Source organism: Cyprinus carpio, chromosome A18, assembly GCF_018340385.1.
Source record: "Cyprinus carpio isolate SPL01 chromosome A18, ASM1834038v1, whole genome shotgun sequence".
In the NCBI taxonomy this organism is placed as follows: Eukaryota; Metazoa; Chordata; class Actinopteri; order Cypriniformes; family Cyprinidae; genus Cyprinus; species Cyprinus carpio.
Window position 1 is genome coordinate 19523781 of NC_056589.1, and position 20946 is coordinate 19544726.

The following is a 20946-nucleotide window of genomic DNA, read 5'->3' on the forward strand; positions in this document are numbered from 1 at the left end:
TAAATGAAAACAAATTTATGATTTATTTTATATGAATACATTTTCATATAAAATATGAAAAATTATGTAAAAAGTGAATTTATATATATATATATATATATATATATATATATATATATATATATATATATATACTATGTAAAAAGTTTAATTATAGAGTGGATAGATGGATAGATAGATAGATAGATAGATAGGTAGAATATATATATATATATATATATCTATATATATATATATATATATATATATATATATATATAAGGGACGGAACAGTTCGCGGAAAAAAATCGAACTGTACGGTTCTCCATATGGTTCGACACGCGCTGGGACCGTGGTTTAACGTCAATCTGACAATGCATCAGTAATATGGTTTGCTATAAATAACACGTAAACGATCCCCTGCTGATTTTGTAAGTTTGCCCACTTACAATGAAATGAAGGGTCTGTAATTTTTGTGGTAGGTTTACTTTAACAGATAGAATATCAACAAAAAAATCCTGAAAAAAAAAAAAAACCCTTACATAAAGGTAAGAAATTGATTTGCATTTTACTGAGTGAAATAAGTATTTGATCCCCTACCAACCAGCAAGAATTCTGGCTCCCACAGTTTGGTTATGTGTTCATGTGTTCCTGTCACTTTAAGAAGTTACTCCTAATGTCAGCTCGTTAGGTTTATAAGACACCTGTCCACACAATCTGTATCTTCCATTCCAACCTCTCCCACCACCATGGGCAAGACCAAAGAGCTGTCAATGGATGTCAGAGACAAGACTGTAGATCTGCACCAGGCTTGAATGGGCTACAAGACCATCAGCAAGAAGCTTGGTGAGAAGGAGACAACTGTTGGTGCGATTATTCAGAAATGGAAGAAATACAAAATAACCATCAATCGGCCTCGGTCTGGAGCTCTGTGCAAGATCTAGCCTCATGGGGTAAGGATGATCATGAGAAAGGTGAGGGATCAGCCCCGAACTACACAGGAGGAGCTTGTTAATGATCTTAAGGCAGTTGAGACCATAGTCACCAAGCAAAACATTGGTATCACACTACGCCGCAATGGACTGAAATCCTACAGTGCCTGCAAGGTCCCCCAGCTCAAGAAGGCACATGTACAGGCCCATTTAAAGTTTGCCAAAGAACATCTAAATGATTCAGAGAAGGCTTGGGAGAAAGTGCTGTGGTCAGATGAGACCAAAATTGAGCTCTTTGGTATTAACTCGACTCGCTGTGTTTGGAGGGAGAGAAATGCTGACAGTGACCCCAAGAACACCATCCCTACAGTCAAGCAGGAGGTGGAAACATTATGCTTTGGGGCTGTTTTTCTGTTAAGGGTACAAGACAACTTCACCGCATTGAGGGGCAAATGGTCGGGGCAATGTACTGTAAAATCTTGGACAAGAACCTCCTTCCCTCAGCTAGAACACTGAAGATGGGTCATGAATGGGTCTTCCAGCATGACAATGAACCGAAACATACTGCCAAGACAACAAAGGAGTGGCTCAAGAAGAAGCACATTAAGGTCATGGAGGCACCTAGCCAGTCTCCAGACCTCAATCCTATAGAAAATCTGTGGAGGGAGCTGAAACTTCAAGTTGCCAAATGACAGCCAAGAAGCCTTAAGGATTTAGAAAGGATCTGTAAAGAGGAGTGGATCAAAATCCATCCTGAGATGTGTGCAAACCTGGTGACAAACTACAAAAAAACATCTGTGCCTGCACCAAGTACTAAGTCATGTTTTGCTTGGGGATCAAATACTTATACCCTCACTGAAATGCAAATCAATTTCTAACCTTTATATAATGTGTTTGTCTTGAAATTTTGGTTGATATTCTGTCTCTAGCATAAACCTACCATAAAAATTACCGACCCTTCATTTCTTTGTAACTTACAAAATCAGCAGGGGATCAATTAATATTTTCTCCACTGTATATACTGTACAGCACACAAATTTCTGTATAATTTACACTGTCATTTCCAAAATAAAAAATAATATTATATATCAATGATATGATGTGTATGTATATATTTTATGTTTATATACACATTTTATATATTTATATTTTTTTTTTATTTATGCTTATGTTCATATATATTTTGGATTGATTTTTAACATCAAATACTACTATGATGTATAAATACTTAATACTTAAATAACTAATAAATATAAGTTTTAATAAAAAACACGTTTTAGAAAGATAAAATTTAAAAATTACTTTTTAAATGTTTTTAAATAAATGTTATAAATAAGTTTTTTTTTTGTTTGTTTGTTTGTTTTTTGGCGTTACATTAATGAGAATGACTTTTTAGCATTCTGCAACAGATGTAGAGCGGGGAAAGTGCCAGTCAAACACATAGAAAAATGAGCAAGGAAAAAGAGGTGAAGCCAGTACCAAACCTAAGCAAATCTGAATTCTTCATTTTTAATATTAGAGTAAGCTATACTGTACATAAAGAAAAAAAAATGGTATACTACAAAAAGACCAAGAATGCTAATAAGGTAAGGTAAACACCATGAAATTGGCAAAATTGTATAAGCTTGAGTTGGATTCTAAATTCAAAACCCTAACCCTCAAATTTATCAAAATGGATAATACTAAAACTAAAACAAAACCAAAACCACCAACACATACAAAGCCCACTCACCCTCAAGAGAAGAGGCCATCGACAAAAAACAGCAATCAGTATAATAGTGGACTGTTAAAAGCGATCACCACACTGTGATCTCTAAGCACACAGCAATATGAGAAAAAACAAGTGGGCATCTGGTTCTGGTTAGTGCTTTGGAAATCTGATTAAAGGAAAATTTCCAGGCACATTGAAAAGTATTCACCATAATTACTGAGAACAGCTTAGACAAATCAGACCACAAAGAACTAAACATGAAACCAATGTTGTGGTTCGCTCCTCTATTAAATATGAGATACAATAATAGCTAGGGAAGGGAAGTTGGTCTCAAGTGTACAAATTGAAGTGGATGGTGGGGGTTTAGGTTGTATTTGGGGAGAGGCAGGGTTCCTTCAAAGTTAATGGGGTATTAAGTTCCTTTCCAGTGCAAAATCTTCAGTCTTCAGTGGAATAAAACTTTAACGCAGTGCCAAAAAGCTCTTCTCAGTGTCATGAGCTTTGATAAACTATAGCTACAACATGAACAGCCAAGCCAAGAAACTGAATGAAACCACAACGACCACAGTCAGTTCACAATAGAACAGAAGAAGAAAACAGGTCTGTGCAAGCGTCAGCCAAACTTCAGTGTAGACAATAAATCATATTAGCACAAATAAAAATCTTAATGGATGACTGCGTTGAGGTCAGTGTTTAACAACAAGTCTCTCATTTTTCTGTTGAGTGCTGAAATCAAAACCATATGCTGAGTATTTGTGGAGTCTGTGTATTAGGGTTTATTGTAAGGGCTCTTCATTGAAAAAATGCACAACTGAGAAAACCTTTTTTTTTTTTTTGCCAAGACCAAGGGATAGATTTCATTCAGTACATAAACAGCGTCTTCCACTTTACAGATGTCCATTCTTCTGCCTTAATAATACAAAACATGAGTAATATCAGTTTTCAGGACAGATGACTACTCACCACCCTACTCTAATTTTCACAGCAAAATATTTACCCTAGAGAACTCAAATCCCCTAATATTTTCCATCAAAAGGCAACAGTGTAGTACGGAACACAAGAGGGCAGTCTGATCCCTTCACTTTAAAGAACACTGCTTTGTACACGGCCTGATGAAACCGACTGTAATTAGAGAGCTGTGACTCACAACAACTGGATCAGAAGGGTCTTGAGGCAAATCATGTACAGTAGATGTAAGTATCTTAGTTCAGCGAAAAGAGAAATTCTGTTGTCATTCACTGATGTTCATGAGAATATTTTGAAAAATGTCTCAGTGTCTATCAATACAATTAGAATCATTAGGGCCCAGTGTTGTTTGGACCCCAGTGTTTTTCAGAATATTTATTTTTTATTTAATTGTTGCAGATAAAAGAAAGTCATACAGGTTTGATGTTCATTGTTGGGTGAACTATGCCCTTTAAGGTGAATTAGTCATTTCCACATCAAGAGGGGCAGCAATCAACAAGAATTCCAACCTGTTGCAACCAAAGTCGAACCCAGTGTATGAACACTAAATAAACCGAATACAATTTAGGGATGCACCAATGTATCGGCCAATAATCGGTATCGGCCGATAGAACAATTATTTGCAAGACTGTTTAAAAACAGCCTATGATCAGGACTAAAAAACGTGTCAGACAGCAACTTGCATGAAATAAATGTTTCTTGTGTTGAATTTGGGAGTGTAGAGCAATAAAAGCAATAACACATTAATGCACCACAGGGTTGCCAGATCAAATAAAACAGCTTGTGATCAATATGTACCTTAACTTTGCATTTACCTCAGGAAAATTATCCAGTGTTCACAGTTCATTAGTTAGCTATAAAAACACTATAGCGAGCTTATTTACTGTTAAAGTAAAAATAAGAAAGTATACTTTCAGTCTACTTTTCATGTACTTTTCAGAAATGTGCTTTATGTACTTCTCTGTAATATACTTAACATTACATTTAAGTAAACTTGACTTGTACTTAGAAAAAGTGTAAATATATTTCAGTTATACTTCTGCTCCGGGAATCCATATTTTCATTGTTATACGGTAGGGGGTGGTATTGCACATCTTCTGTAAATAATTTCCAAAACACAAGCAAAGAAACCGAAACAACAGATGTTTCTACATGTAATGTAACAGATCAGATATAAAACAGCATCAAAACTGTGTAACACCTTATGGAATAAAATGTCAACCCACGAAGAAGTAACAACTGTCAAGCTTTTAGTGTTGAATCGAATTTATCAAATTTATCAAAATTAATCTAAAAACATATGTAAACTAGTTGTGTACTCAAAGTTTACTACTGTTATACTTAAAGCATACTTAAAAGTATACTTTTATATACTAGAAAGTGGGCCAATTTAATCCCAAGGAGTATTGAAATAGTACACTTACAAGTATACTACTAGTACACTGATATTTGTATACTTGCTTCATAAAGTATAATTAAAAATAAACTTGAAGTTTACTTCTTTTTGGTAAAGGTTGTTCCAAAATGGAACATTTTTCAAATATTTTTATTGAATTGTAAGTAAATGTTGTTTTTTAAAAATATGTGTATATATGTAAGTCTTGGTTACTACAATTAACTAGAATGGCTTATAAAAAAAACTAGATTGGCAAAAACAAATGTAGCTACATTTAAATATTGCATAGTTTATTTGTGGATTAAATTAGTTACAAAGAACAACAGTTAATTTACACAAGAATTTTCATTATTAAAGGGGAAAATACAAAATCCAAATCACAGCAAATTTGAATTTCAGTTTTATTTTAAATAATTTGTTACTAAAATATATAACTTTATAACTTTTGAACTTTGAACTGAAAAAAAAGTATCACACAAAAATATTAAGCTGCACTATTGTTCTTAACATTGATGTTCTTAACATTGAAATGTTTCTTGAGAACCAAATCAGCATATTAAAATGATTTCTGAAGGATTACATGACACTGAATAATGAATAAAGTAGTGACTGCTAAAAATAGAACATTGCCATTAGAGATAAATAAAAATTGAAATATATTTAAATAAAATAATCAAATAAAGGCAGCCTTGGTGAGCATAAGACTTCTTTCAAAGACATTAAAAATATCTTACAGACCCCATGCTTTTGGACAGTAGTACACACACACACACACACCCACACACACACACACACACACACACACACACACACATTCAGGAACAGCAGCACAGTGAATGCTCAACACACACACTCCTCTCTAATCTTGGCAATCTGAAGCAGAGCCACTCTTGCCTCTTCATCCATGTAACCCTGAAAAATAAATCCACAGCTTCTGAACATAAATGCTACCATCTTCATAGGTCTACAGTACTTCTGGAAGCACTTTAGATAACAAGACAATATACAAAAATAAAAAGTTACCTGTGCTGCACTGAGCAACCGTGTTCGGTATATTGAAAGCACATGTCTATAATGTTTTTCACAGTCCTGGCAATAAGAAAAGAAAAGAAAACAAGCAGTTAATAATGCATTGGTTTCCCATCAGGTAAAATAAACAAAAAAACAATACTGCATAAACCAACATTTCATTTAGAAATGGACAATACAGGTCATAAAGTGCTCTGTTTTGTTGGATTACTGTAAAAGCATCTGAAAAACGAGAGTATTTTTGATGAAAGTTAAGATGTCTCTAAAGAGTGATTCACGTGTAATGCTGTTTTTGATCACAGTCACAGCAGATTTCTTCTAATAATCACAGGACAATTTCATGTCACTCTGTGGGATTGTAAAAATTGCTTCCGTTAAGTCTGCCAAGGTGAAGCCCTCTCCAGCCACCCATGTTTCATGTCCACTGATGCCCTTGTTGCTAAGAAACATGCTACTGTAACATATTGCCAGCATATTTCAATCCCCACAGAGCTGAACAAAAGATCTCTGTCTGTGCAAAGGCACAAAAACTCTACTAGCAGACTGAATTTAAATTTGGTGAATTTGTATATGCTGTGCTTTCTTTTCTCCACAAAGACAGCACAAGCAACGGAATATTCCTTGAATCAAAACAAAACAATTTAATAATTATATTAATAATTAAATAATAATCAAACTCTGTTCTTATCACTTTGTATAAATTTGTACCCATTTTTATACCAGATGTGTTTTTATTGTTTTGGGTTTCTTAATATATTAGTTCTTGTTTTATGATGTTGTATTTTGTATGCAGTATATTTTAGCCCAAAGGATTATTAAAACTGTAAATTTAAAGAATTGGTTCACTCAAAAATCAAAATTCTGTCATAAATTTCTCACTTTATGTTGGCCCAGATTAATTTTGTGTTCCACAGAGTCAGGAAAGTCATACAGGCTTAGAACAAAATTAGTATGAGTACATGATTTTTCATTTTTGGATAAAACCTTTACTTACACTTAAAGGGATAGTTTACCCAAAAAGGAAAATTCTGTCATTGTGTTTTTTTTTGTTTTTTTTCTGTGGAACACATATATTTTGAAAAGTGTTGGTAACATTTTGTTTCTCATTAAAAAAAAAAAAAATAAAAAAAAAAAAAAAAAAAAAAAAAAAAAAAAAAAGTCAATGGGAACCAAAACTGTTTGGTTACCAGCATTCAGAATTTTCAATTTTGGGTGGACTTTCCCTTTAATTTTTGGAAAATTAATACTAAAGAATCTTATCGCAACCCTATCCAATTACTCATTTTGAGCTAATCTGCACCAAAAACAATGAGATCTCTAGTTTGAGAAAGCAACAAAACAAAACCTCAAAAAATAGCCCTAAACGATAAAACAATCAGTAACTAACCTCTAGCTGCTGTTGTAGGCTGTGGACCTGAGACTGGAGAGAGCTGTCAGACTGTGATGGTTCACAGGAGCTGATGGGTTCTGATATGTTGACCTGACCCAACCTCTGCCCCATTGATGACTGAGACAGACAACATATGTAATTAAATTTTTATATTTTCTGAAAAATAAAAAATAAAAAATAATATATATATATATATATGAGCAGGGCTTGCCCTATGCAAAAATGGTTGTTATGGGGTCAGCTCAACTACCATGGTTGTGTTTAAATTAGAGACGCACAATATATTGGTTACCATGTCAGTTACTAGTTAATATCAGAGATTTTTTTATTATTATTTATATGCAGGTATTGGTCAATACTTAATTGTTAATCATATTTTTCAAACCCCATATTGTAACCTTTATTTTTAAGAGTATAGTTTAAATCAAGGTTACAAAATATTTAAATTATTTAAAAATCATTGTTCTTTTATTTGGGGGAGTGTGAAGGGGGGGGGGGCTTGAACATTGAATATAAAATGAATATAACAAATATGCAGGCAATAATCACCTTTTCAAATTGATCTTGCAATGTGCTGCCCTGGTCTTCAGTTGTGCTACTTTTGCTCTCTTTTTCAGTTGGCTGCACATTTTTCACCGCACTTCTAGTGACTTCACATTCTGCTTTGTCACTCCCTGCAGAAGAAGACACTTGGTTATGCTGTACTTCACTTGTGCATGGCTGTCTGTGTTCTTCTCGCTGAATACCTTCATCCTTTATGTTTGAGATGTTCACAATAGCCTGGTTTTGTTGCTTCTCCATCTCTTCAAGGGCCAGTTTGAGTCGCTCCACCTCTTTCTCCTTTTCTTCCACTAAGGCAACAGGAACAATCCTAGCCTGCAGAGCCTCCTGGATGGTGTCCAGCTCAGTCTTTTGTTCTTGAAGTTCTCTCAGTAGGCTCTGGTTCTCCTTCTGGGCACTCTGGTACTTCTGTAGAGCCTCATCAGCTTTGGTTTCAGCCTGCTGCAGTGCATCTTTCAGTGAGTTAGTTATGACTGTGTGCTCAATCTTGCTAATGTAGTTCTCTGGATCTATGGTTTGTTCACTGGTCTCTGTGATGAGGTCAGTCATGGTGCCCTTCTCATGAGTGAGGCACCATTCTGATGGGGTCTGAGCTTTTTTACACAACATCTCAGTTTGCTGTGTCTCCATTTCTGGTAACCTGGTCCTCAATGTGTTTATTTGCTCTTCTCTGCTGAGGAGCTCATGGGAAAGCCGACTAAGTTCCTGCATTAAGGAGCTCTGGTTCTCCTTCTGCTGCTCCACCTCCCTCTGGCTCTGGATGAACTCCTTCTGCATCCTCCCAAAATTGGCTACGGCTGCCTCTCGGTGACCTTTGGCCTCTTGGAGCTGGACTCTCAGCTCTTCCACCAAGTGCTCCCTGACGGTCACCAGATGAGCTTGCATCTGTCTCACTCGGTTTTCCGAGCCGGCCATCCTCCTCTGCACCTCACCCAGGGCCTGCTCCAGCTCCCACGACTGGTTATGGGCCGCATGCAGAGCTTGCTCACTACTTCTTCTCAGTCCTTCATACTCCAGAGCACGCAGAGTCAGCGCCGTGTCCAGCCTGTGCACCTCCGCCTCTGCTGCTTCTTGCCTCCTTCGTGAATCTCTTAGTTCTCTCCTAAGGGCCTCCACCTCACCAGGCAATAACTCCATCGGAGCAGATTTCACCGGCACAGGAGCTGACTGTGCAGGCCTGACCTGAATAATTCACAAGGGTAATGATGAAGTAGGAAATCATTTGTTTGTCTATTTTAATTCAACTGCAGTCATTTTTCATTTATGATGAGAATTAGATGTAATATGGTTCATGTCAAGTGAGGATATGACTCTCTAATCTCATAAAAATGACTCAACTATATTGGTGCACTGCATAAAAATCTATAATATATTAATACATTATTACTATGACTGTTTATTATACAGTATATATAAAAATAAAAGAAAAAATTTCTATTCTCTAAAAAACAAGTCTTACATTTATGTTTTTACAGGAAAACACAAAAAATATTCAATGATTGATTTGTTTAGTTGTGAAGACCTTAATGTAAAATTTAGTTTAATTGCCTAATAAAAGCACAAACTGTGCAAGATATCAAGGTCACATACTAAATATACATATTAATGCCACTGACATTGAAGGAATAGTTCATCAAAAGCGAAAATTTGCTGAAAATTTTGAAACGAATTTAGAAAAATGTAGCATTACATCACTTGATCACCAATCGATCCTCTGCAGTGAATGAGTGCCATCAGAATAATCCACACAACTCCAGTCCATCAGTAAACATGAAGCGAAGACCTGCATGTTTGTAATAAAAAAATCCACCAAGACTTTCTTTTTAACTTCAAACTGCACCCCATCACTGCAGAGCACCTACTGGTGAGCAAGTGATGTAATGCTAAATTTCTTCAAATCTGATTCGAAGAAACAAATTCATCTACATGTTGGAATGGCCTGAGGGTGAGTACATTATCATCAAATTTTCATTTTTGGGTGAACACAGTTGACACAGATCAAGTCAGGTTAGATGGGTATCTGTTAAGAATCCAGATTATGACTTTGTTTGATACCTTTTCCTTCAGGGAACAGAAAACATGTTTAAAACTTTACAGCCCAAACCTGAAAAACTTCTGTGATATGACTGATTGCAATCCTGATGTTCTGCCATGATAAAAAAAAAAACAAAAAAAAAAAAAAAAACACACACATACACTGCCATGCTCCCTTTGTAATTCAGACACACCCTTTACTGGTGACATTCACAACTGATCACAGGACCACAATCAGCTTCACAAGAGGAAAATGACTGCCTTATAGCATAGCCTTATTTTAAAAGTTATCCCCTAAAGAAACTCACTGTTAGTGGCTCTGACAAAGGTTTCTCAGTCTTTACTGATCCTGCTTTGGTCTGGCCGATCACTGCTGATGGGGGTTTAGCCTGCATTTGGAAAGAAAAACACTATAATAATCAAAAAACATCATCTGTGTTATTGTAGATATACTATTAAAGGAACATTCAGGGTAACTAAATGTCTATGTACAACATCACTGACTTGCTTTGGCTGCAGAGCATTTTTTTTTTTTTTTTTGTTATTAATTAAATTATAGTTGGTTTGGTCATCCACCATGACATTCACTGTAAGAAATGGTTCCCGTGGTAATACTAGATGAATTACTCATGGTTGATAAGACCTCTCAGCCAATCAGATTCGAGGTAAAACTACATACATTATATTATATTTTTAAATTATGCTATGAGATGATATCATGATGCATCTTCAAACATTTATCCTTCTTCAAACTGAAAAGTGTAAGCACTTCCTTATGTCTACAAAATCTTTTTTTTCCAATAGTGATACAGCAATATATATATATCATTTTAGATATGTATGACTTATTTGCATGAGCATGAGAATCAGTTTTCCTCTCCATCGACAGCTGCAAAAGAACATTAAATTTCATCAAACTGATTTCCATCATTGCAGAGACAGAGACAGCAACACAAATCGTTATCAGGTTGCTGGGTATTAGGATGGCTCTAATTCAAGTGCACTGCGATTAACGTTTAAGACTCTAGATGGCAGTACGATCAATAAACAGATGAAGTCAGTTTGAGTGCAGTTAAGAGCAGACAAAAAGGTCATTGGTTTGCTGGACTCAAACTGACTCCTGGACTCAAACTGACTCCTGTCTTGGATTAAAAATACTTGAACCTGACTGCAAATATGCATGCAAATGCGTTTAAACAGTTAAACTGTCAGCTAAATGTCAATGTTACCTGTTGGATCTTCTGTGAAACAGTGGCAGCTTCCTTAGCTGAAAACAAAATTGGAGAAATGTTTTTGCACATGATGTTTCTCTTTTTAATGCATAACATTTCAGATAAGCATTTGTCGCATTTGTTGCATTTAATTATCTGGCGATATTAAGGCTTAAGGGGTATGATAAGTGTCTTTCACAGACCCAAGTGACCTTACAATAAGCATATGATTTGCTTGTAATAAGCATTTCTCTTGGAAAGGCCTCTCTCTTTAAATAAGACAGTCTTTGGAAAAGGAATACAGACCGGTCACCTCTTGAAAATGATTTCCTTTTAGTTTAAGGATCTGAAAAGTCTCTGTGAGCACAGCTGGATCTGAATCTATCAGCCACTTCTCTTAAATGACATGACATTACCCAGAAGTAATACTGTGCTGGTTGATACGGCAGGTGTAAATTTAATTATGGTGTTCTGACACAACATTTCATTTCACTTTATACATATATATTGCTAGGAAACTGGAAATATGTTTTGACAAGGAACAGGTTACCTTTAGTGGCTGTTTCCAAGGCATGTTGTACAAGTGTGATCAAGTCTTGTTTCTGACTTAGTTTGGCGTAGTGGTAAGCATCATGGCCATAAAGGTCCACTGCAGAAACATCTGCCTTACTCTTTAGGAGAATCTCCACTGTTTCTTTACAGGTATTCTCACAAGCTATGATTAGCGCAGTCCTGGTCAGAACACACACACATACAGAACAAGTGAACAGGCCAAACAAAACACAGAAAAAAATGATTGATCAGTTGGTTTGAACTAAGGTCATTCAAACTGATTCCTTCTGCAAAGCTTAAAATATCTTTACTTGCATGAGATTTATGTAAATGACTTATCAAAAGCAGTTCATGATTTGATGTCCTGAATTATATTATATTATTTATTAAATAAATCCAATGCTGTTCCTGATGTTATCGCTAAAACTTTCTGACTTTGCTCACACAGAGTATAGCCCCCTGCACCAGTCCCCTTTCCCATCTTGTTAGTTGTGTTTCAGGTCAAAAATGACTGGCCTACAAAAAATTGCTCATAAATTTGTTATGTTATATTATTAGGATCCAAATATTGGATCAATGAGGCCTATGTCCAATCAGTTCCAAAATAAATACCAAACCTGTGCTAACTTAAAGAAAATGAACCCAAGATTTGATGATAATATAGCATAATGAGAAATATACTATTTTTACAAGGCCAGTTACTTTTGACCATCAGCACTGCACAAAGGTTAAAAGAACTCTGGCAGCCTTATAAAATATGTTTTCAAATATTGATAACAATTGTTGCTATTTTATTGAATGCTGATAAAAAAACATAAAAGTATATGGTGAAGCTTCGCTGCTGCTTTCTGTATTCAGTGTACAAATTAAACTGTATGCCACTTCAATGGAAAGATGGTTTTCTTAAGGACACTGGTGCAATGCAGCTGGGATGACCTGGGATGGCCCTTTTCATTTTACTGTAGGTTGCAAGCTGATATACGGTACTGATTCACATCAGTATATTGACTGGAACTGAATATAAATATGCATTTGTATTTAAAATGTGATTTTGCTCTTCTGGCATTTTGGTTATAGAGATTTGATTTATACAAACTTTTTATGCATCATTATTAATACAGAACATAAAATCTGACCATTTTTAAATACTTACTTGTTTTGCTTGTCTCGAAGAACAGTGCATGCTCCATATTGCACAAGCATCTGGCATGCTCCTGATTGGCTCATCTTAGCGGCAAGCAATAAGGGTGATCTACCATCCTGAAAGAGGTAACAAAAGTCAATGCCACACACATTGCAACACCTTTTCGGTTTCAATTTCAGAATCAATTTTTCTATCTCCCTTTCTCACTCAGCTTCTTATACATACACAGGGTGCAATGAATTGCTGTTTCAAAACCTATTTTACTTACTGCGTTGACAGCATCAATAGATGCACCGCTGTCACAGAGTACTTTGATGGCGGATTTGCAGCCTACATATGCTGAAAAACAATAACAAGACTCAAGACATTATAATTTTCAGATCAAAGCTGACAGCTAGACACTATATTTGTCCTTGATGCATCACCATGCAGTAACTGAAGAATTTATAATGAAAGATCTGTGCAAAAGAATAACAATAATATATCTGACACACAAACAAAATGCAAAGAAGCAAACTAAAATAACTCAATGTCAAGAGCTTCATTTGTGGTATGTTCTGTATGCTTGTCATCTGTAGATAAACTATTTATGTCAGTGAATTGAATTAAACATTTCTATAAGATGTTACATAGGGTCATGCTCATAAAATGTTTATTGCTTTAGAATGTTAAAACGTGTACATACATGTTGTATAGAATTCCAAATCTAAGACCATTTTTAATTATTTTATATTCTAACATACCAAAGATCTGCTGTCCGACATTACAGTGTGGCATTAAAATGTGTTGCTGTTGTGCAGTTGCTGGTGGAACGCATTATATTAACTATACATAGTTTTGCCATCTTCTTAAACCAAACAGCAAGTCTTTTCTGAATAGTGGATTTGGGCTGAATTAAATAATCTTTCAGGCTTCAGCAGTGAGAGGTCAGTTCAAGAGCAGGGGTTGTTATTGTTTTATACTTGCAGGATTTTTCATTTTGTAAAAGTTATTTGCAGTGGTTATATTGACCAGGCTTATCAATAATAATAATAATAATAATAAACAATGAAGCTTTAACGATACATTGTGGTCTGCAAAACAAACGCAAATGTTGTATTATAAATTATGAAAATTTAAGTGGAATAACAAAAATAAAATAAAAAATAAATAAAAAAATGAAAAATAATACAATATTTTAAATGTAATTATTTTATTTAACAATGACCCCTTTAATGTCTAGACCTAATATTTTCCATTAAAATACTTTTTAATAAAATTTTGTCACATCTTAAAAAGCAAAAAATCCACATACCTGCATCATGCAAAGCCGTACGGCCCTGCAGGTCTGTACCATCAACAGGACATTTACACTGTTGTAAAAATAACGTAAGTATTAACACATGCACATGAGCAATATCATACATTCAGAATCTAAATAAAATGTGTTTTTAAATCTTAAATGATTTATTAAACAGCTTAAGTTTGTTTACATATTCTTCTGCTCAACAAGCTAGGAAACTGAGGTAAGGATATATTGAAGAGAATGTAAATTGCATAAATTCCAAATAAAAGCACATGCTCTCATCATGCGAATGTGCAAATGTACATTTGCAATTTGGCTCAATCATAAGATTGCATTTGATTAAGCTGATATGTAATGTTCACACTGATGCTTAGGGTGCATTATATTTTTCTTTGATTACTTCTTTTAATACTTTACATTGTTCATGGTTTTAATTATTTTGTTTTTACTACTTTAATGCAATTGACTGCCCATTGAAACTCATTTGCATTCATTTCCTTCGTTTTCGCTTGCATTTAATTACTGCTGTATTCACATTAAAGCTTTACGAAAGAGAATTCATATTTGCATACCAGATAACACACCTCACATGGTACGTTTGTGAGCAAAATAATTGTAGCTATGATACAAGAATGAGAAGTAAATTGCTCCAGCCCTGCCTTAACCACACAGCTTTATGTGGAGATCAAAAACACAAGAAAGTGTAGAGAAAGAAAAAAACGAATAAACAAGGACTTTAAACATAAAACAAAAAACATAGAGGGTAGGGAAAGAACAGAAAGCATTGAGCAGTCTTTGGCAGAGCAATCGCTAAAGGGGCTGGTTAGACGTCAGCGCTGTGACATTCCAATGTGGTTTCTCATTAGTCTTTCTTCCTGTGATTGTTATTGGAGAAATGGTACCTGCAGCAGTCTCTGCACACACATGGAATGACCACCTGCTGCAGCCAGATGCAAAGCTGTTTTACCTGCAGAGAAGAAAGACAATGACATTTACAACAAAACATACAGCTACCTAATAAATAAAAGTTTTTCATAATTTGGTTGGTCACTCTCTTGCTCTAATGTCAGCTGCAGCTGCATGAACTCTACAAGTTTGTCTAAAGCCTGATGATGATATTCTCCAAAAACGATTTGAATTTCACAAATTTGCTTATTTAATAGTTTAATTAGCAATAGAATCTTACCGGCACCATCTACGGCCTTCACATTGACACCGTTATCCAGGAAAACATTTAGACTATTCATAAGACCTTTGCTAGCAGCAACATGAAACCTTAAAAAAGAATATATAAAGTAAATTTATAAAATATAAGCATAATTACCAACAATAGCATCAGTAGTTGTCATAATGTCATGTATATAAATAAAACATGAATAATGTATAATTATTGCATATATTCAGATAATTAATATCATCATACTCTCATCAACAACACATAGGTGAGTTTACCAGTGATTTACCAATTATATGAGGATGTATTAAGAGCCAAGAAACATGCAACAACATGGCAGCCTAGGCCTGTTTCAACAGAAAATAGACACACTCCTTGAGCCTACTAACAATGCAGGCATGAGACATCAGTGTTAAGATCACCAGGACTGTTGCAATTTGAAAAGTGAAATAGTTAGAGGACAAAAGAAGGATCAGCAAAATGTAGGAGTGGGTATGAAGACACTGTGTAGCATAAAATGAAATCTATTTTAATGAAAATAAAATGCACAGGAAATAAAATAAGAAACTTTTCTTTATTCCATCATATTAACTGGCAAGTTCAAGGCTAGGAAATGCATATATTCTATTTGACAGAAAAACGTTAGCAGGCAGAAAATATTGAACAAAAACAGGACATGACTGAAATCCTGTGACAGGCCTGACACCTAATACATAACAATGCCCTTAAAAACAGCTGACCTGAAGACATAAAAAAAAAAGAAAAATTACAGGCTGCATGTAACATTGCACACCATGTTTACTACTCTCCCATAAACATATTATCACCGGAGCACTGCTGTGCTACACATTTATGATTTAGTTAAATGCCTATGTAGTTAGAAAGATTTACTGTATGATGATTTGTTTAGTCTGTGGAACAACTTCTCTGCTTTCCATGCTTCTTTGTTTCACTAATTAGGAACCTCTTTTGTGCCTTACATGGCTCCATTGTAAATGGGAAGTGATGTGATGGGCAACTGAAACACTTTTTAAAACCTTGTAATTGCCTTTTTCTTTCATTTTGAAAAAAACAAAAGAAAAAACAAACAAAACAATATAAACCAAACTGTTTTTTAAGATAGAATGGAGCTTTTTCTTTTTTAATCAAATTTTTTAATGCATGGAGTTTTTTCTTTTTTAATAAAATTTTTTAATCTATCTATGAAGCAAGCAGAGAGGATGGAACTGGAAATAATCTTGCTACGACTGTGTTATTGCCGTATAAAAAAGTTAAGATTACAAGATTAAATTCATATTATTTTGAGAATGTCAACATAAACTCGCAGCAACACAAGAATGTTATAATATTTTCAGAAAAAAATCTTAGAATTTTGAGATTAAAAGTTGGAATATTTTGAGAATAGATTCAAAATGACCAGAACAGTTGTAGTAACTTGAGAATAAAATCATAGCAAAATAAGATTAAATTTACAAGATTAAAGTCATAATTTTTGACATGAAAAAAAGCAAGTTGTGAATATGAAATACGAAAATCGCATGGCTTCACAATGAAAATGAAGTAATAAAACAGGTTCTAGTAAGGCAATGTAAAACTACTTATTTTGACTTTATTTTCCAAAACATTTATACTTTTTAGATTGATTCTTAAGAAATAAATGTACTTATCATACTTGGAGGTTCAACATTTATTTGTGTGCTTTGTTTATCCTTCTTCTTATCCTTTAGTATTTACCACCACAAGTGTGCAGCAGGCCCATGAAGGAAAGATCTCATACAGATTGTGGAATCACTACCATAGCTTTGTCAATTATACAGTAAAGGAATACAGAACTTTGCACAAAGCAAACAGGACATTCTAGAGAGCTTATCCTAGAAGGTAAAATGTAAGAAAAAAACAATGCAGAAGTGGGATCTAGATAGCAGTAGGGTGAAACAGCAGTAAAGACTTAGGTTAGCGTACATGTCCAGTCATGATCCAGGCAATTCTAATGAAAAACACAAAAAAAAGCACTACAAACACACAATCCCTAATTCTCAATCATAAACAGCAAATAAAAATAAAAACAACCAAATAGTAATGTGCATTGCAGGGGAGGATGAGGGCACAAAAAATAGAACTATCAAACTCCCTTCCCTCATTCCCTGGCTGGACATTTGCACTTTTATTAAAAAGCCTTCTTTTGTTTTGAGATGAGTGATGAAATGCATATAGGAAAAGTGAGCACAGTAGTCCCAGCAGGCAGGAAAGAGATATGTTTCTGAGATTGACGTCAAATCAAAGCTCACACAACAACGTGTTCCTGTGGCTCAGTGGTAGATCATTGCGTTAGCAGCGCAAAAGGTCATGGGTTTAATTCCCAGGGAACACACATACTGATAAAAATATAAAATAAAAAATGTATAGCCTGAATGCACTGTAAGTCGCTTTGGATAAAAGCGTCTGCTAAATGCATAAATGTAAATGATCCGGACAGAGCCCTTCACAGAGGGGTTCGCTTCCACTTCAAAACGTAGTGTGGGAATGAGTTTAGTAGTGCACAAAACCATAGAGGACGCTGACTGACTTTAAAATGAGTTGTCTTTGCAAAAATGTTATGACAGTCACTTGGTTTTGTTGGATACAGGTAGAAAATATAGATTATACGCAGGAACTTACTCTCAGTAAAGTTTGAGAGCATGAAATACTGCTTTTTGTACAGTAGACAATATTTTTCAGCATCACGAAAGAGGGGGTCATTTGGAAGTGGCACTTACGCAGAATGGCCCTTGAGGTCTAGTTTGGTGGGGTTGGCTCCTTTCTTGAGTGTGGCTGTGAGTTTCTCTATATCTCCATTTTCTGCTGCCTTCATCAGACGCTCATCATACTTTCCCCATTCTGTACTCTGAGACAATGGCAAATATATAAAAAAAACACCATCAGTTTCACAACGTATTCTACTGCAGCTCTACAGATGCATCACTGGAAGTGTAATCACTTTTGCCATTGTCTGTTTGGCTCTGCTAATAAACACTTTCTTTGTTTTATTTTCTTAAAAATTAAAACTTTCTTTGTTTCCATGTTTAACAGAAACAAATCACAAGTTTTAATGTGAAACCTGTTAAAATTCAATAAGTAACAAATTCCACAATATGATATATTTCCTCCTAAAATGACAGAATATTGCTTTGCAAAATATAAAACAATGATTCTGCTATGGGGGCTGTGAATGTCTACTATATATATATATTTATGCATATAGCAGATGCTTTTATCCAAAGCGACTTATACTGCATAAAGGCTATACATATACATATTATATATATATATATATATATATATATATATATATATATATATTTTTATTTTTTTATTTTTCCTCAATTCCCAGGATACCAGTATGTGTGTTTCCTGGGAATTGAACCCATGACCTTTTGCGTTGTTAACGCGATGATCTACCAATGTGCCAGGAACTTTTGGAACAATACTATACTGTGGAATATAGCAGGCTGGAAACCTGTTTTGACCAATCAACATTCAGGACTAGAACTATCCTTTTTGTGGTGTAGTTTATGCCAAGGTGATGCTGAATTCTTGATTTTGGTTGGCTGACAGACGTTCTAATCTGTCTTTTATTTTCAATAACCGCACTACGAAGTAGTTCCAGGTCTGTTGACCGCTTTACAATTCCATATTGCAAAATTATTTCAGTTATTCAAAGAACCTTATAGTCTACCACAGCAAAGTCACCAGAGAGCGGATAAAATCACAAACAAATTTGTGAGATGATTCTACAGCCGTATTCCGTTGCAACAACACAGTAAACAATCTCTGCTTGTCTCACTCACTCAAGCGGAAAACGGTTTACTAGACACAAGCATAATTCGTGATAAAATCAACTACTGTCGCGTATTTCCTGAACATGTGATAAACGAGTCTGAAGAGTAGAGTCCTTATCACTTTAGCCATAAACATAATTCATCCCTGGCGTTCAGCAAAATAATACGCAACTTACAGAACAAATACGCGCAGACTATACACGCTCAGATTCAGGACATGGGCTTGCTCCAAAGTCTTCACAAGCTTTTCGAAATAGTAAAACTTTATCTAATGTCACTAATGTTTACCTCATTTTTCTTAAGCCGTTGTTTTAAACTTTTCATAGTTCCAGTATAATAGTAACTAAGCCCAGTGCACTTGTCCAGATGTCCAAATGTGCGCCTCTTGTCAAAGTTTGCCTGCAATCTTTATTCCACCCCTCGGTTACAAGGTTCAGGAGACCTGACGCACTCCCTGAACCAATCGTCAGGAAAACTGTGTAACACTGAGCCAATCGGCGTGCACTGGGAGTCTCCGTATGAAGGTCATGCCGTGGAAAAGCTAATTCACATGATTTGTGGGCTACAGATTCCACAGACTTTATAGATGCCTTCGAAACCAGCTCGACAATAAGGGTTTGTTTTGGATTTTTTAGCTTCGTGTAATGCTGTCAGTAAGCTAGTCTTGTGTGAAAACACAGTTGCGTTATCAGTGGTTGGTTGGAAAAATACCTTCTTTTTTTAAATTTAGCATATGATTTAAATGAACATGAAATTATTATATAAATTGATTTCGCACTTTTTGTGATTTTGTAGATTTTTTTTTTCTATACTTGCGCTATCATGGACCTGTTGTCCATATGTACCAGGTTTTAAAGTTTGGTGATTGCGTTCACAAAATAAAGGCTAGTAATTTTCAGGTTCCAAAGTTATTAATGAAAATAAAAATTATATATTATAGCGCCACCTAGTGTATGTAGAAACTGTGTATGAATCGTCCTGCGAATCACATCCTCTTTGTGGTATCCTTTAACAGCCCTCTAAACAAACAAAAGGAGATTCATTTCTTTGTTAAAATACAGAAAACACTGAACAATAACACCAATGCTACTGCTACTTCCAATAGAAATACATTTAACGCCAGGGTTATCTTCTTTGATGTAGTCTGTCATTTCATGATGTTTGAGTGGCTCCAGCTCAAGTCTGGGAACTCGCCAAATCCAGAAGACAAACCTGTTTCAAACACTAGCCTCTTGAAAGACCTCATTCATTCTGCCCTTAAAATATGTTCTATGTGACAGCAGCCGCCCAAATAGAGGTATTCATTGCCTTGCCATTGTATTTCTCAAAAAGCAGCTGTACAAAGTGCTTTAACGTTCACTGCAGTATGTTATGTGAAGCTGAGCTACACTTGTTTGCCAGTGCTGCTGTGTGGTTTCTGAACATTTGTAGTCTGGTGAAAATTATATTAATCTGTACAGTAACATGCTCTTTTAATTTCATAATATATTTAAACAACATAGGAATACTAAAAAAATACAATTGCAAATCCCCCAAATGTATATTAGATTGAAGCTAGCAAAGAACTCCAAACAAAACATCAAACTCTTCAAAGGCTTTACATTTTTTTTAATGTGACCCAAGGTCAACAGCATCTGCTTTAATGTGGCTGCACACCTTTGAATTTCTATTGCTACACAACCTTTACTTTTCTTAACATCAAGATGTTATTCATCGTTAAAGCTTTTGAACTTTTCTATAAAAAAAATTGGCAAGAGTCCATTT

General features: G+C 35.0%; 1 protein-coding gene across 4 annotated transcripts; it reads right to left on the bottom strand.

The window, feature by feature from the left end:
• Positions 1-5278: 5278 nt before the first annotated feature.
• On the bottom strand, positions 5279-20822 carry LOC109077209 (uveal autoantigen with coiled-coil domains and ankyrin repeats-like). 4 transcript variants are annotated; one of them, XM_042775297.1, is made up of 15 exons: positions 19471-20822; positions 18121-18248; positions 15377-15465; positions 15093-15157; positions 14200-14257; positions 13174-13244; positions 12915-13021; positions 11760-11941; positions 11228-11265; positions 10307-10387; positions 8150-9146; positions 7953-8077; positions 7401-7520; positions 6008-6073; positions 5279-5896 (listed from the first exon to the last, which is right to left on the bottom strand). In XM_042775297.1, exons 1-15 carry the CDS (start codon positions 19504-19506, stop codon positions 5825-5827), a joined length of 2235 nt encoding a protein of 744 aa, XP_042631231.1. In that variant the 5' UTR covers positions 19507-20822; the 3' UTR covers positions 5279-5824. The 4 variants fall into 4 exon arrangements, with proteins under 4 accessions (XP_042631231.1, XP_042631230.1, XP_042631229.1 ...); XM_042775296.1 differs by having other exon boundaries at positions 5279-5761; positions 5798-5896; positions 7953-9146; XM_042775295.1 differs by having other exon boundaries at positions 7953-9146.
• Between the last annotated feature and the right edge of the window lie 124 nt (positions 20823-20946).